This window comes from Pundamilia nyererei, unplaced genomic scaffold (assembly GCF_000239375.1).
Source record: "Pundamilia nyererei isolate P.nyererei 1_Seehausen unplaced genomic scaffold, PunNye1.0 scaffold00107, whole genome shotgun sequence".
Taxonomy (NCBI): domain Eukaryota; kingdom Metazoa; phylum Chordata; class Actinopteri; order Cichliformes; family Cichlidae; genus Pundamilia; species Pundamilia nyererei.
This window is the reverse complement of record NW_005187508.1, coordinates 1646542-1663931: the sequence shown is the minus strand read 5'-3', so window position 1 is coordinate 1663931 and position 17390 is coordinate 1646542. Positions and strand designations below refer to the sequence as shown.

Below are 17390 nucleotides of genomic sequence, written 5' to 3'. Positions count from 1 at the left end.
ATATATATATATATACCTCTTTAATAAAGTAATGGGCTCAAAGTAAAAAAATAATAATTTAGATTTAAAGGAAAATCGATTAAAACCAAACTGCAAAATCTTTCTCACAGTGATGAGTGATTTCAATTAATATCACTTAATGAAAAAGGTAAGCAGTGTTTTTATTTTACTAAATCCTGCAGGAGCAGGGCATCCTTTTTTCCTTTTGTTTCCTCCAGTCTTGTTTTCCATCTCCTGGCATCTATTAATTTACCAACTTCCCCCGTCTCTCGTTACCTGAATCTCCCCCGCCTTGCTTTGTCTGTCACTTGGTGGATAGGATATATAACTGCATTAGACTACATGACAGTGTGTCGACCCAAATCATTTCTCTATGTTTGCGCGCAGTAGACACTGGAAGTGCGTGGAGAGGGTGCCCTCCATTCATCATCATCATATACACACACTCAACCACGCACACATGCATCAACACCCTCCTCCTGCCCCCTGCACACACACATTTATCATCATCATAAACAGCTCGGATGCTAACACCATCAATCCCATTCACTTCCCTTCCACTTAACCACCACTAACTAAGTGAGGAGGAGGAAGAGGAGGAGGAGGAGGAAAGGGGAACAAGGTGGGAGAGGAAAATACAGAATATAAAAAACAAGAACAGAAATAGCAAAAAGCAAAAAAGAGCAAACAGGTACGAGAATAAGAGAGGAGGGATATGTGCTAGAAGGTCAACAGCCGTAGTAGATAAATATTTGTTTTCATGAGATAGTGAGTGAAATGGTTTGGACATATGACTGGGAGGGTTAGTGGATATATTAGAAAAAGGATGTTGAAAAAGGAGCTGCCAGGCAGAAGGAAAAGAGGAAGATGAGGCAAGGTGGTTGACATACAGAGGGTTGGTGTGGCACAGGTGGAAGCTAGGGACAGGGTGAGATGGAGACAGATGAATGGCTGTGGTGACACCTAAAGAAGAAATTGTTGAGTAAAAACAATATCACAGTATTAGTTTTCTCCATCTCCCGTATAAGTAACCATCCTGCACTCAAAAGTATTTTAAAGAAAGTATTAAAAGCTTAATTCAGTCATCCGGTATGGCAACCTGGATTTATAATGTCACAATCTACTATTTTATTTATATTTTATTTAGTATTTTATAAACTGCCTGTACATTATATTTGTTTGAAATTTATGGTTCATACATTGAATAAAGACTCAAGAACATAGACTGTACAGTAAAGATGGACATAGGAGATTGGCATGAAGTGTAGCCAATGCTGAAATGCTTTAAACTAGCAGTACCGATAATGACCAGCAGAGGGCAACTCCTCAGGTCTGATTGTGTAGAAGTGTGTAGAAGAAAAACATCCCATCGTTCAGTTTATTTATTACTTTTTAAAATGTTTTCCTCACAAGCTTCAATTTTTAATAGTATTTTTCGATACAGCATGATGAAATAAATTATGATCTATTCAGAGTACAATAACCAATAAGCAGGATGTGCTTTAGGGATTTGCTACTCTTGAATTAATAATTCAAAACAATGTAGACCTGCAGTGTGGTTTTTCAATCAGATCTATGCCTTGCTTCTTTATGAGTTACACAAATACACATCTGGTCTGTTTTGTGTTGTTTTTTGTTTGTGTTTTTTTGTTTGTTTAGTAAGTTGTTGTTTATCCTATTTAATATCACACTGAATAACCCCTAACCCTAATCAAGCTAGCAACTATTGTTAGCATTAGCTTAATAAAGGATCATTTTAAAAGACCAATAAAGAATATGAAACTGCAGAACAGCAGTCCACACACAAACAGGCAAAATCTAATGGCTAAGCCAATGTTACGTAAGTGGACAAATCATTAATTGTAAAAGGTCCTGCTCTGGTCAAACAAAATTCAGCCAGTAAAAGCAGCACACTGTTGTTTTAGTTTGAGTATCTTAGAAAAAGCGGAGCAGGAGACTGGCAGATGCATTAGTCTAATGTCTGCAGTGATGCAGAGGCTATAACAGGATGTTGTGGAGAAAAAAGTCGAGCGAAAAGCAAAGCTGTGGGTAGTCAATGAAAACTTGAGGATGGATGGATGGATGGATGGATGGATGGATGGATGGATGGATGGATGGATGGATTTTATTGCAACCCATCAAATATTTGTTGAGCCATTTCACTCAACGCTATTTAAAATATCTAGTTTCATAAATAAAAGGTCTGAGATCAAGGAAGTTGAATGACTGGCAAACATTGTCATGTCTATGGATAATGTGGCCTCCAATTACATTTCAGCAAGTATACATAGATAGAAAATTCCAACTGTACATGTTCCCATGCTAGGGAAAGTGGACAAATGGAGCAATAAAAGAAAAACAGCATTTATGGTCCTTATCAGCAAAAAATGAACATCTTAAATCCTTTCATTTTTCTGTCCTCTTTACTTCCTATTTCCCTCTGCACCTCCCTCTCTACTTGTGTTTCTCCCTCACATATTGCTTCCCCACTCCAGCCTCTATCTGTCCCTCCCCGCCTCCTCTCTCCTGTCTCGTGTAGTAAAGTTTTTCTCTGTGTTTGACGCGACAGCGAGGCATTAGTGCAGACGGGCTACTCATCCGCTCAGGGTCAGTGCACAGGGCAAGGAGGAGAGGGAGGAGAGGCTGAGAGAGAGGAGAGATGGACTCTCTACAGCCCAACTTAGAGGGGGCAGACAGGGCCAGATCCTCTGAGGTGTGTATGCATGAGTGTGTATGTACACGAAAGTGCACACAGCGTATTTGTGCATATGTTTGCCAGTTGTATTGATGTATCTGTTCTCCACAGCTTTCCTGCAGAGGTCAACGAACAAGTACAAGTCTCCTCCACGCTCACTTGCAGCTACAGATGAACACACATACTGTCTGCCTATCTAACTCTCCCATTTCAGCCAGCCATCAAAGCAACACATGTCAAACCTGGAGGGATCAAGCGGGCACAGTGTGTGTCCCTTTGTGTGTTTTTGTGCTATAGTAGACTGGGTGAAGTTCAGGATAAAATAAAATGCCCTACAGATTTGGAAAGACCTTAGAATTGAGGGATGAGAGTGTGAGCGTTGCTCTACAGCATGTGTCCAGTGTATCACCACTTCAAGGATGCAATAACATTGCGTCAAACACACAGACGTCTGATCCCCTTGAGGGAGCTCTATTCTCAGGGAAAAAACAGGCAAGGAAATGTATGCATAATATTCAGAAGGTGTGTGTGTGTGTGTGTGTGTAACAGAATGTGTGTGTTTGCATGCATAAGCAGAAATGGAAATTTTGATCTTGCTCTCTTTTGCTCATGCTCTCCGTGTCTCGCTCTTTCTCTCTTCCAACACGAGCAGGTAATATTCCTCAGTGGTTTCAGGCGGCAAAAACGAGCCCATTCCCAGATATCCCAAATTCCCAGCTCTATGATTCCCCTCATTACAGATGGGAGCGTCAAAGCCTTGTCCAAGTGCTCCCTGGTCTACTCTTAATTAACCACTGCCTCTCCCAGTGCCCCTAAATGGAAAAGGAGGAATAGATGAGGCGCTCACTTTTCATCCATCCTTCCACCCTCTGAGTTTCCTTCCTCCTCTGAGTTTCCTTCCTCCTTTGAGATCCAAAGCGTTAAGCTCTTTAAGCCCTGACAATTTTGGAGCTCCTGCCACTGCTGAGGTAGACTTAAAAAGCCTTTACTTTACTCTCTGGGTGTGTGTGTGTGTTGTTTAAATACGACTGTCAGAGCTCCAGCTAAAGCTTGACTCTAAAGTATAAAACACCAGAGTTTTGTCTTCTGACTAAAATATTTTATGGAATTTTTATGTGTGAATTATGGGATTGTGCAGCAATAGGTTAGCAGTTTTAATCCTAAAACGAAACAAACCCAAGCAATCTTTTAATTCTCTCTTTAAAAACAACAACAAACATTCACATTTTTTTTTGTGTAACCAAATAGGAGGGTAGTAATTATAAAAGAATTCAAAATCTCACTCTTCATAGTACACATGCACTACTTTTTTAGTCTCTTTCATACATTAAATATCCACAACAGATCATTCCTCTAAAAGGCAAGAGCAACATGAAGAAAAGAAATGTGTACAGAAACTGATTGGAAACGGGTCATTACCAAGTGAAGCTGAGGTTGGAAAAAATAACTGAGTACAAAACTTCATGGAAAATTAACATTTATATGAAAACCCTTTATTTAGTCATTTCAAAATGTCTCTCAGAGGTGAAGTTAAGATTATTAGCTAGGTGTAACTTTTACCTGGAACTAGTGAGTAGGACTGTGGACCAGAGACGCTGGCTCCTAACTCTGCCCCTGTGCCCGGATTGGCCAAACTGTTCTTCATCTCATCCAGTCCTCCTGCTAATGAAGCCATGGCTGAATAATCTGACGTCTGGAAGAAAGGAGGAAGTAAACAAAGGGTAAACTTATTAACAAAAATTGAAAACAACAAGTACATGTTATGAGGCTAGCTTGTTGTTAGATCTAACGCGGATGCAGTGTTTGTTACATCCTGCTACATTTTCAGCATGCTGCACTTTCCTCAGAGCAGAGAGCAAAAGCGCTTTAGAATGAACACAAACTCACAGACACACACAGACTCACACGCACATACAGAAACACACCTACAGCTGAGAGTTTATTGATCTGTTTACAAAGACAGGGATTTACTGTACAACCAAGTCCAACAGTCTATAACCACAGGATCAGCTTGCTCTTTCTCTTCATCCCTCACACACACAGGATACATAGACACGCGTATATATATCCACACATACGCGCTGGCATTACATAGACCACGGCTAACACAAAGCCTCTTGTCTCCCCAGATACCAACAACAATAAGAACTGTGATCATCTCAGCACACCTACACACGTTCTCCCAGTGGTGTTAACCCAGCATACACACACGCTGCAAAAACTTAAAAAGCACTCAGAGAAGGCTGAAGTGACAAAACAATATGTCACTGTCTGAATGTGCAGTTTCTTTAGAAACAAAATAATATTGAAGTTTAAAAAAAGGAAGGCTGAAAAGAAATAAAGAAACATGTGATAATGTGATCCAAACTTAAAAACACTGCAAAAAAACAAAACAAAACCCACAAACACATGAAAGGAAATTAGCTTAACTAGCAAGACACACAAAAGAAGAAACCCAGAGAATACAACAGTATGCTCGTACAGTACACAAATGTCAAATAACTCACTGTCCACAACATGGGTTATGATCTTTGGATCATACGGACACAACTTTGAAAGAGGTCTTTAATAACCCAGCCTGGCTGAAAGGCAGTGAGATGGGTGGATAATGGAAACTGTCCGCTAACCTGTGTTTGACCCCAGCACAGAGTCACGACCCATCCATCCTCATTTCTCTACTAGACAAGTGTGTGTGTAATTATGTGTGGTCCAGGCATTACTCATCATGCAGGGACTTAAATCACTGTACACAGCGACTTACTGGGGACTTACCTCTTATTGGGACAAAATCCCCGTCATGCAAATGATTACATTTTAAGGTGAATATATGTCTTTTTTGTAGTGTTGGGCAGGTAGGTAAAGGTTAAAGTCATGTATCTGAAGTCAGAGATACGCACATTGCCGTGTGTGCAATAATAATAATAATAATAATAATAATAACGAAGGCTGTGCAAAATTGACACTTTAAAAAAAAGGTTGGCTCTCAGCATCAGGAAGTTTAAGCTCATCTGTTCCTTAAAATGCAGAAAAGGAAGTAACATCATAAGTAAGTCAGTGCAGAAAAGAGGTGCACTAGAAATAAAAATGTGGGGCTTACAATAAAATATTTAAGTCCATTCCTTGGTGACTTTGAGACAAGTGATCATATAAATAAACCTTGTATTACAGCAACAAGCAAATGCAAGCAAAGCATACAGGCAAACACCATTCATTACTCTGTGGCCACAATTAAGACTGTGTGGAGTCGTACATTCAGTCGTTTGCTCATTAAATCTGTCTGTTGTGTTAATTGACTACTGCGAGGTAAGCTTTAGCTCTTTTTTTAGGTAAGAGTTCATGTCACATGAATGTTTCTGCAGCAGCGTTTTTAACCGGAAAGCCATAATGACTGAGCTAACTAAACTGCTCTCAGTCAGCTTCAATTAATTTGTGTATGTACTAAACAACCCTACTCACAGTATTGGAAAAGAGACACATATTCATCCGGAGTTCGGCAATTAAATATAAGCATATAGTGTATGATTATTGAGGGGTGGCTTAAAAAAAGCTTAGTAAGTTGGTCATTAAATTCTCCTCCTGACTGCATTTTGAAGCACACTCGACCAACACACTGAACCTCAAACTGTTCCCACTGTACGAGTAAATAAAACTGAGCAAATGAAATATTGCACTTTATTGCATGAAATTCCTTCTGTAGCTTTTCCTCCCATTCAGTTACTACTGACCTGTGTGTGTGTGTGTGTGTGTGTGTGTGTGTGTGTGTGTGTGTGTGTGTGTGTGTGTGTGTACACTAATGACACCAATCAGAATTTCCTTTAGGTGATGAGGTGAGAGTTTTGCACTGACCCTTTTAATGCGTCTGCATCTGTGTGTGTGGAGGTGTAAGTGTAGGCGTGTGTTTGTGCTCACTGACCTCTTAAACACCCCTGTGCTCGTCAACGCACAACACAACCACTGGACTGTGACCTGCCAAATAAGAGCTTACGCAGTACACTACACACATCCTCCCTCACTCTCTCTCTCTCTCTCTTTGGACTTCAGACACACTTTTAAGCTCTCTTTTCTCTCGCACATCAAACACATCACACACATCACACCTGTAGTTTCTTCATCCAATCATATGAGCTATCACTGCTCAGCCGCCCTCCCCCCCTTTCTCTTGGCCGCTCTCTGTCTTATTATAATGGTGTCTAATGTGTCCATGTATCCGTGTGTAGATGGGGGCCAGGCAGCAGCAGCACCAGAGAAGAAGGGGTCTGCCGTGGTAATTGGCCATGATGAAGTTTGGCCAGTGGGGTGACAGGCCCGCTAAGGAAGATGGATCATTCTCATTCGCCCCCGTAAATGTTGTCAATTCCACCGCTCATACAGCGCCATCAGCCCTCATCAAAGAGGAGGGACGCAGCTGCCGGGCCATGGAGGGGTTGGGGTTTGGGGTTGGCGATGCTGATGCTGATGCTGATGGGGAGGGGTTGTTCGGGGCAAGATGGGAGGAAGCAAGTAAAGGTGGCAGGAGGGGGACCTGGCAGATATAAAGGGTCGCTATAAAGAAATAATAAGGAATAAGGAGGAGACAGGAAATGGGGCTGAGATGGAGGGAAATGTTAATCGATTGATAAATTAGTGGGATAGAGAAAAGAATGTAGAGCAGGGCACTCAGCAGCAGCAGCATCCCACCAATATATGGTAATACTGAGAACTTGGTCATTTTTAGTTTTTCTTCTGTGACCAATGAGTTAAAGGATTTGAAGTTAACTAACTCACAAACTTTACATTGCTTTGAATCCTAAGTCTTCACATTCTTGGATCTGTCACCCAAAGTGGACTCCCAGGATCGAATTTCACTTCATTACTCCACTAAAGTTACACATCATGGACGGCACTCACTGTTTTCAGCGTTTTGTTTTCATTTTATATAAATGCAGCATTTTTTTTAGGGTATAACATACACAATTTCTCATTGGTTGATTATTGCTGTCTGCTTCGATGCATTTTCTCCTTTCTTGTTTCGTTAACTCTGTCCTCTAAAGGGTTAGCAGATAGCAGTCCTTTATCATAACATCATAACACTTTAACTCTTTAAAAGCAGCTGCACTAAGTTTTAATCTCACTCGTTCTATCACCGTGTCTCTTCCGCGCAGCAGCTTGGTCTGCTGAGTCAGAAATGGGACAGATGTGCCCAACCCAGCCAGAGACACACGCATAAACACAAACAAGCACACAAATACACACACAGACCGGCCCTTCTGTACCATTTGCATAATAGTATTTCCTATTTTCACCACTTCCAAAATAGCTCGTGATTTCTCCATCTCCTACTCTCTCTCTCCCATTCGTCACATTGGCTTGAGTGCTCCTGATGGAAAATTGCTTGACTATAAACAAATACAATTCCCTGAGTGGCCCACAGACTGAGACAGGGATTGTGGGGAAGGAATTTATCTGTGCTCAAACTGAGCGTGGCAGCAAGGGGAGGATACTCATTTCCAAACAGCTCCTTATGAGTCACGGGGCCGCTGTAGGCCACATGAGAGGAAGTTTTTACATATTTTATACTTAATTAATTTATCTAAGTTTTGCAGTTGTTTACTGTTATACTTCTTGTATGCATGATTTAAAAACAAAACGTTTAGTGTAGTGATTACACAATGACGCAAAGTCTGCTGGGTTGTTTTTTTTTTCAAATTTGAGCAGCATGGTTGATGCGTCTGATCACACTTAAATAGTTTCAGTGTTAATAAAAAAATGTTGTGGCTTTGTGCATCTAAATCCAATCTTCACCTGAAAGCTACTTTTAACTGCGTCCAGACGCCCTTTCTGTTACAACCCCACAGAGATTTGTGTCTCCTCCTAGAAACAAAAAGTGTATCTTTTACTTTTCAGTTAAATGTGTGAACCACTACACTGTGGAGCCATCAAATTCAATCTCTAACTCCACTGTGAAATTTCCTACAGGATACTTTAATAAGCTCATGCTATAAAGCGATGAATTTAGTGTTTTTTCTAGTTTCCCGACTACTTGTTTTCTCTTGATTTATTATTTGTTGTGTGGGGAAAACATTCTGCGGTCAATGATGAGACGAACTAGCTGAAATGACCTGAGATGCATTCTTCATTTTTGTGTTTAGTGCAGCAGTAAAGAGTAGACAGGAAAGAGGGGAAGACACAAAGGGTCAAGGGGCAGATTCAAACCCGGGCCGCTGCATTTCAGCCACAGGGCATCTGAGCCAAACTGGAGCCCAAGATAGAAATCCTTTTAAGTAAAGAAAAAAAAATCTATAATATCAGTCTCATTTTTCTCCGTCCACATCTCAGTGTAAACTGTTTGGTACTGGGGTGGGCGTTTGGACCCAGGGCAGCACGGATGGGCGGGGGTGCTTGTCAGCCCTGCTGATTTATCACCTGGGTAATAGAAAGTGATTGAAGGGAAATTCAAATGAACTGTCTCTGACAGGCACACATGCAGACACACATACGAGCACGCACACATAAATTAATAGCGGGGCTTAATAGACTACAGGGTGAAGTGGAACAAGAGCAGGAGAGGCAGATGAGATAAAAGCAGGGCTTGTTAGGAAAGAAAGATAAAGAAAAAGGTCTGAAATAAACAGGATAGACGAGTAACTACTGCTGACAGATAAAATAAGATTTGCTTGCGAGCGGTATTGCTTTTGGTCTCTTCAAGTGGGACGAAGGAAGACAAAATAATGAGTAAGCCTCATGTTTTAGTGCAAGAAAGCTAAAAAATAATGAGGAGCTTGACGTAACCACTGAGATTACAGTTTATTAGTATAACACCTGAATCTGAGCCTCTTGCTCTTCTGTCTTTACTTTGGTTTTCACAGTTTTGGACACGCCTTTGTCCGATGCACACACACTGACGCGCGTTTCGTAAAAGACAACCCCATACAAAACATCACCAGCAGGGACAAATCTGTCAGGAATGTCAGTCGCAAGGCAGGGTGACCCCCCTTGACCATAACCCCACCAATAGTGGTTACTGTGCACACTCACGCACACGTGTACACACACCTCAGCCCACATACCAAAGAGCCTAAGCTGTGGCTGTCAGCGTTAAGGCTAAGAGTGTCAATCATTCCCAGTGGGAAAAAGGGGGGTTAGCAGAGGTGGAGGACTAGATAGTCATGTAGATTTGTGTGTGTGTGTTTGTGTGCATGTGGTTGTGATTGCTTGGGTCTCTTTGTAATGCACTTCTTGAAGCCAGTTTGACCCCAGTTTGATTCCCCTATCCCAGACGCCGACCCCAGTGGCTTGACCAGGCTCAGACAGGACACTGACCTATGAATCATGGGTATTATAGTCTTGAGTCCCAGTCTATAGAGCTACTACAGCCAATCCCTGTCGACCTCTCGCCCCGTGCCACTCAAGTCCCCATGTCGGTCAGAGGAAAGAGAATGGACTAAAAAGCCAAACTCTGCCCTGTAGGTCTAAGGCTGCAGCCTATTTATGCTTCCATATACTCCGACTACTCGGGAGTTTGCTTGTACTCTTGCCCTTGGCACTGACTGAATAAATAAACCAGAAGCAGTGTCAGCTTGAAAGCTCGCTGAAACAAAAATTTCATTTTGAAACATTGGCCAAATATTTCCTTAATATTGACCGTTGGGCTGCTGATTAGAAGGCATCTGAGAAAAGGTAGAGAGAATACAAATGCTAGCTTGTTGTCATTTTGTTATTCAGCATACCACTTACACCTGTCTATTCCACTCAGATTTACATTAATTTACTCCTGAGAAAGGGCGGGAGGTCAATTTAGATGCAACATTAGGACACACAGACACACCCTTTCTCGCTCTCGGTTTTCTTGTCTCGTTTTTTCTCTTTTTCTCTCACATGCAAACGATCACACGCATACGCACATTCCCAAGACGCATCAGCATGCGGACAGCGGCACTGCCGTCCCACCAAGCAGCAGGAAGTGAGGTCATAATGAGAGTCGGGTCAATATGTTCATTAACCCCTGTAGTGTGTCTACATTATAGGAACATCAATAGAGCAGGTCTGACTCATCACAGTGTCTATCAGACCAAAGAAACTCACAGCGGTTTGTCAAGCCAACAGTGAAAACACGACTTGATGCTGACACTTTGAGAGCTCACAGCAACATGAAAGAATTGGGGAAAAGACAGGATGAGTGAAGCGCTTGGATAGAGAGAGAGCTTTTTAAAATGGGATTATTTGTTGTGCAATGTGACAGCAGTCAGCAACATTGACATGGCATGGCAAGGCATAGCAGGCAGGCTTTTTTTTCTAAAAACAGAGACAAATATTTTATACGACAGTCAGATAAACCTTAAATGTTAACTGATAAACTACAAACTAATCTGGCTTCTGTACTATGTAAATCCCAAAATAGTCCATTACATTTTAAGCTTTCCTGCCTTACATTTTTTCACTATCAGCAACAAAAAAAAAAAAGAAATTTGCACCTGTGTCCACTGGAAAACCCAAATAACTGTCATATTGGTGGCAGTTTGAAACTCCTGCACACTGTCTCTTTAAACGATGTGACTTGTGCCATTCAACAGTTTTGCTCTTATTGATGGAAAGACCAAAAACAACAATGTGTTTGTCTAGCGCTGTTTGCTTTAATTTTGTTTGCATGTGTGGCACGCAACCGTTGAGCATTAGTTCTTGGATGTTTTTATTTGGAGATTCCAGGTTGGTGAAAGTAGGCCGTCTTCTAATCAAAACATATACCCTGGTGTAAAAAAAAGCGTATGCTTTTTTTATATTGTGCTTATTTTTTGTCAGAGATTGTAAATAAAAAAAAACACACGTTCTGAAAAGGATGAGAGGCCCTTTAACCTCTGTGCTGCAGTTACACCTACATCCCAGGTAGGCCCATGTATTATTTTCTTGACTATAACCAGAGGTTGTGAAGGGCCACGGTTAGCAGGATGAAAAAAAATGTATGTCTTTGAATGAGGACAAAGCACTTGTTAGTGGGGAAACATATTTGTTGCTTTGGATCTTTTCATGGTCTTGTAAACAGTAAGAAAAAAAAATGTCTGAACTCAGCGAAAAAAGACTTACAGTATAGGATGGCTGAATGGCTGTTGTGCTGTGACAGTGACTTGAAGTACACTGCTGTGTCTGGTGGCCGTGAGGTGATAACACAGGAGACGCCACTTCTGCTTTAGTCAGCTCCTGTTTGTTTTTCATGAGCGGTTATCTCCTGTCACAGCCCCTATTTTTCATTAGCCCACAACTACATTCTTGTTGACTCCTAACCTCTTCCCAACCTCAGCCTCAGCCCAGAGCCTGCACGATGCCTCGCCCTTACCTTGCCAGAATCAGGGCTCACATAGAGGTCAGAGCTGGACTGGATTGGACAGGATGGCTGTCTGTCAAAGAGGCGGTCCAATACCTCGATCTGCTGTGGCGAGAATAGCTCCCCTCTCATCTGCTTCCTGAGGAAGTCCCGCCCACTGTGGCCGTGTCCATTGGCCAGCGGTGACTCCTGCAAACCTGCACAGAGAGGACAGGTGAAAGGAGAGGGGTAAGACAGGCTGTAAATGCAGAATTTTTAAGAGAGGAATGATAACTGAAAGGGAGAGGAAATGAGCAAGATAAAAGGAAGCTTTTGTGAGTCTGGTTTATGTTATGGAGGGAAAACCCAGACAGACAGCGATAGAGGAATGAAGGGAGTAGTGAAAGCGTGTGTTGACAATATAAATCACTAAGACAGATGTGGAGAAAGAAGTTAGTGGACTCAAATGAACTCCAGTGAACTGATTTAAGACTGAGCGACTTCATAGATTGTGGAGGCTCAGAGAAAATGGTATACAAATGCAATCCATTACCAAGCATACGCTGTCTCTCCTTCTTGATCTCTAAAAAGTACACTCTCTCCTCTCATATATACACACTTGTCCGTCCCCTCTCGTCGTATCACACATACACACACATCCACACAAATATATATTGCCACGGTATCAGTATTAGACTGTGAGCTCTCGTATCCTGCAGTTATTGCAAGGCTGAGGGACTGAACGAGACAATTATAAGAACTCTGAAGAGTCGCGGCCCACAAATGATTAGAGAAGAGAGAACGAGAGAAAAAGATAAAGAGAAAAAGGGGATGAGGGTGAAAATCCCCACTATAGAGCCAATTCAGCGTTCCAAACCACTCCTGAGAGCCTATTTTAGTCCTGGGGGTCACTGTGTGTTTAGTGTGTGTATGTGCGTGAATGTGTGTCCAGGGTAGTGATATGACAGACAGGTGGAGAGGGGGGAGGGGGCTTCAAATATATATATATATATATTTTTTTTTTTTCCCATTTGGAGTGAAAATACAGATTCATTTGCACCAGACTAGTTCTAATAAAAAAAAAACTGAAGAAAGAAAGAAAAAAATGTCTTTCTAACCATATTTAACCTCAAGGGATGCTTCCTGTTTTGAAATTCTGTAGTTGTGGATAACTTTTAATACCACTACATGTAGTTACTGAGACCTGTGCTACTGCAGGGGAGACTATATTCTTTTATAAAGGTTTGAGTGTTTGTTAAAATGTAGTATTTCAGATTTAATGAATTCAAAACTACAGAAGTGAGTTTTGCTAATCTGATTGTATAAGTCAGTGAGAATTTTAAATTACTTCTTCTTTCATTTATGAGCAGGAAACATTTTTCCTAATGACTTTGTGGTCTTATTTACTAGTTTTCAAGTTTTAATTGTATTCATTTTGTTAAATAGTTGTTATCCATCTGTATAAAATAGATGATAAATCAGAGTATAATTCACTTTGTCATAAAGAAGTAACTGAGGTTTCAGCTAAGGACTGAGCTGAGACAGTGTAGTAATCTATAAGAATGACAGGTTTCTTCTTTAACATAGTTTTACTTAATCTTATTCATTCTTTATTTGTTCTAGTCACATTCCTAAAAACATAATCTAAAAAAGGTTTTACGACATAAGCAAGAATTACTGGTTTAAAGCAAAGATGCAATGGGTTTTAAGTAAGCAAGTTTAGCTAGATTACATTGAGGGAAATAAGGTGTTTTGTGAGTATACCTGAGGAGTCAGAATTAATTGATCCTTTGTACAAGATAAGAGGATTATGTAAGTGTACATTTTACATCCACAGTAGCCTAATAAGGAAACTGACCGTTTGTTTGTTTGTTTTTTCACTTTTTTCGTTGTTTTGGTTCATTATTTAAGTGATCTCTGTGCACATCCAAGAGTGACAGGCAGAACAAAGACTATGTTAAAACATTTGGTAGATTGGCATATGGCACTGTGACGATATAGAGGTTAGCACTTCTCCTCTAAGCAGGAGGTTCTGGGTTTGAAGTTGTTTGTGGGCTGTGGCCTTTCTATGTGAAGTTTGTGTGATCGCAATGTGGCTGGATGGATTTTTTCCGATAGTCTAAAAAGTTTTTAGGTTAAACTGGCTATAGGTGTGAGTGCAAATGCACCAGGATAGACTGAAAACCTTTCCTGGATGGATGGATGGATGGATGGATGGATGGATGGATGGATGGATGGATTACAGTCCCAGAGTTGTATAACGGTACCAAAGCTGGTTGCAAAATGTTTGCTAACAGTTTGATGTGTGTTAGCTAAATTTCAAAAGTTGATAAAAAAGGATCAGTCTTGGCACAACCTGTGGCTTTGGATCAATTCAAAGACTTCTAGCAAACCTTGAAGATTTATTCAGACAGTATCCAGCTCATACTACAGTGCTGTGTCACACACTAAACCTCCCTCTACATCTTCAGTACACAAAACCCTCTCTCACAAACAGAGGTTTGATCATAATCTCTCTCTCTCACACACACACACACACACACACACACACACACACACACACACACACACACACACACACACACACACACACACACACTCATATACAGATGCTGGGAGTAGTGTGTGTGTATGGTCCAGGTCTCCGGTGACAGACCAATCAGGGTGGGAGATAAAGCCAGTATGATGCTTTAGCCTGGTAACCCAAGGCAACCCATTTAATCCCACCGGCCAGTCCCCATGATGGAATTCAATTGATCAATCATGTAGCTCTGATGGCACCATTTCAGCCAGCTTATTGCTTTCTGCTTTCTCTCTGTTGCACACACAAACTCTCTCATATGTGCGCAGACACACACACACACAAATGCACCCTGAAAGACTGACCTGTGTCTGTCATGGTGGAGCACCCACAAAGAACCAGAGAAAGACAGAACAGGGGAGATGACAGAACCTGCTGTAATCGAGCAGTAAGAACAAAGCTTTTACTTATGATAATCAATATTGTCCATTCATCTGTATGAAGTTGTGTAAAGGTGTGTGTGCGTGCGTGCATGCGTGCGTGCGTGTGTGTGTGTGTGTGTGTGTGTGTGTGTGTGCCTTGAGGTGTGCATGCATGGGCCTTGGTATGGATGTGATTGAGGCTGTGAGTGTGGGTGGGTGGGTAGCTTGATATCCGGCTGGTCTCATTGTATCCATGGATGGGTAAAGAAACTCATTGCCGTGACGGGTTAAATCCTATTCACTGTTGGATGCGCGCACACACACACACACAAACACACACACACACAGCTGCCTCTATCTCTGTGATTCAGTCTCAGAAGGGAAGCGCTTCTCTTCCCTCTTTTTCAGAGCAGAACAAAACAAACAATGAGCCCTTATTGTTCTCTCCTTTCTGCCTTTTTCCTCTCTCTTCCGCCTTCTCTGTCTGTCTCTCTCTTTCTCCCTCCCTCCTGCCTCTCTTGCTCTCTCTCCATCACAGTCGTCTTCCATAACAGCCTGCTTCTGCCATTTTTCCCAAGAATCCAGAAGCAGTTGAATTATTAAATCCAAATACCCTAAAGAATTAGATGAGTTGTCACTTATTTGTCTGTTTTCCTGCCTGCTTATACATGCATGTCTGCAGAGGTTAGAACACCACCCACCAGTGTGCTCCTTTTTGCTCTTGACATAGATAATCATGATAGCCCAAGTGTCACAAGTCTGACCTCACAGCCCCAGCTCTTCCCTGCATGTGTGTGTGTAATGATTTTTTTTGTCTGTGAGAGTGTGTATGTGCCTGATCCAAACTCTAGAGATCAAAGTTTTTGTAAGCCGGGAGGAGCTACGCGCGAAGGGCGACGATCCCCTCCCTCCACCCTGCATCTCTTGCTCACTCCCAGCATCTTTTATTTTGTAAGCTGCCTCATGTCACAGTGGATGCACAAGGGGGTGAGAGGTCAATCTGGCATTCTGGGTAAATGCCATTGAAACTATTTGTTGTTATATTTTGAAAAATGTGCATGACTTAAAAATACTGAGAGTGGATTTCCCCTCACAGATTTGAGGAAGAAAAAAACAGCACTCCCTTTAGTGACCGGCCCACCTGTCCTGAACTCCACATGCATGTTGGATGCTTGCACACACACACACACACACACACACACACACAGCAGCAGCAGCAGCAGAAGCTTCAATGTGTAAAGTGAATAGGTTAAGGTACAATAGTCCCCTTTTGGCCCCAGAAGTCAAGTTCTTCCATTCACACCCATTCATCTCCTTTCTGGCCCCAGTCACCCCCAACTTCCCCTCGCTTTGGCTGGGGGCACAGGTCACCACAGGGTTTTACCCCCACAAACTCCTCCTACCAACACACAAGAACACATACATACACAACACAAGCTACTGATCCCTCCTTCCTGTGTTCACGTGCACAGCAGCTGTTTGATATGCTCATGGCTAACAGTTTCCATTGCACGCGTTGACGTCCTTACAAGCACATACAGCAGATATGATATGCAATGATATGATATAAAAAAAAAACAGCAATTTCATCACAACAAACTAAGCATCATTTCACTCATACTGCGCACCTTGCAACAGATTAGGATGGCCAGACCAGCTCAGCACCAGACCTACTGATTTATGTTTTACCAGTTTTAAAAGTCAATGGCCTGGAGAACATGTTCTAATGTAGATGTGTTTTTAGCAAATCGAGGGGGCAATATTGTTGACCAGATGGCAACAGTTCAATTGAGGAGTCAGTGGGGTGCCTCTTGTGAGCTAGAATATCATTTGCTTTATTTATACCTCTGTCTCTGTAGATACATTCCATTATTGAAAACATAATATTTTCCACAACACATTTAATTCAAAGAGCACAATCTGCTGCAGGAATTGAGATGCTGTGGACACCAGGGAGTGTGGAGTTCAACAACATGTAGCAATGAGAGACTAAATAATTGGTGGAGGCACAAAATGAGTTGGTACCAAGTTAAAATTCAACTTCATGGGGGGTGATTGAGTGAGACAGATGCAAAGAATACCACTGACTGATGTGAGAATTATGGGAATTAGACAAGAGGTTTACCTACACTAGCAAACAGCCTGTCAGCTACAAAACAATGGATGAACCACTCTGTATGTTTAATAATGTTGGTACAGTTTACTGGCTATATTGGCAGAGTAGCAGATGATGTAGTGGGACAGAATATTTTCAGTAACAACTTGTTTTTTGTGGTCAAAAGGTTTCTTTTGTTCAGTTTATGTGGTCACTCCACATGCTCCAGTATAAGCTTATGGCTTAAGCACATTGCGAAGCAATTTGTAACTAGTTGTACTGGTTTATCAGCAGGGTTAGTGGATTTAATCATTAGGAAAAGGTATAACTTCTCATACCAGTTTAGGAAAGAGTCAATGGCCACTGTTAATCCTCTCTGTCAC

At 41.6% G+C, this 17390-nt stretch overlaps 1 protein-coding gene across 1 annotated transcript in view; it reads right to left on the bottom strand.

Moving 5' to 3' along the window:
• Positions 1–17390, bottom strand: part of pax5 (paired box 5) — a 53095-nt gene that overhangs the window by 10938 nt on the left and 24767 nt on the right. The window contains exons 6-7 of the mRNA XM_013912932.1: positions 12003–12187; positions 4256–4388 (exon numbers count right to left, since the gene is read on the bottom strand). Coding sequence (XP_013768386.1) covers positions 4256–4388; positions 12003–12187 — 318 coding nt within the window. The remainder of the gene's footprint in view (positions 1–4255; positions 4389–12002; positions 12188–17390) is intronic.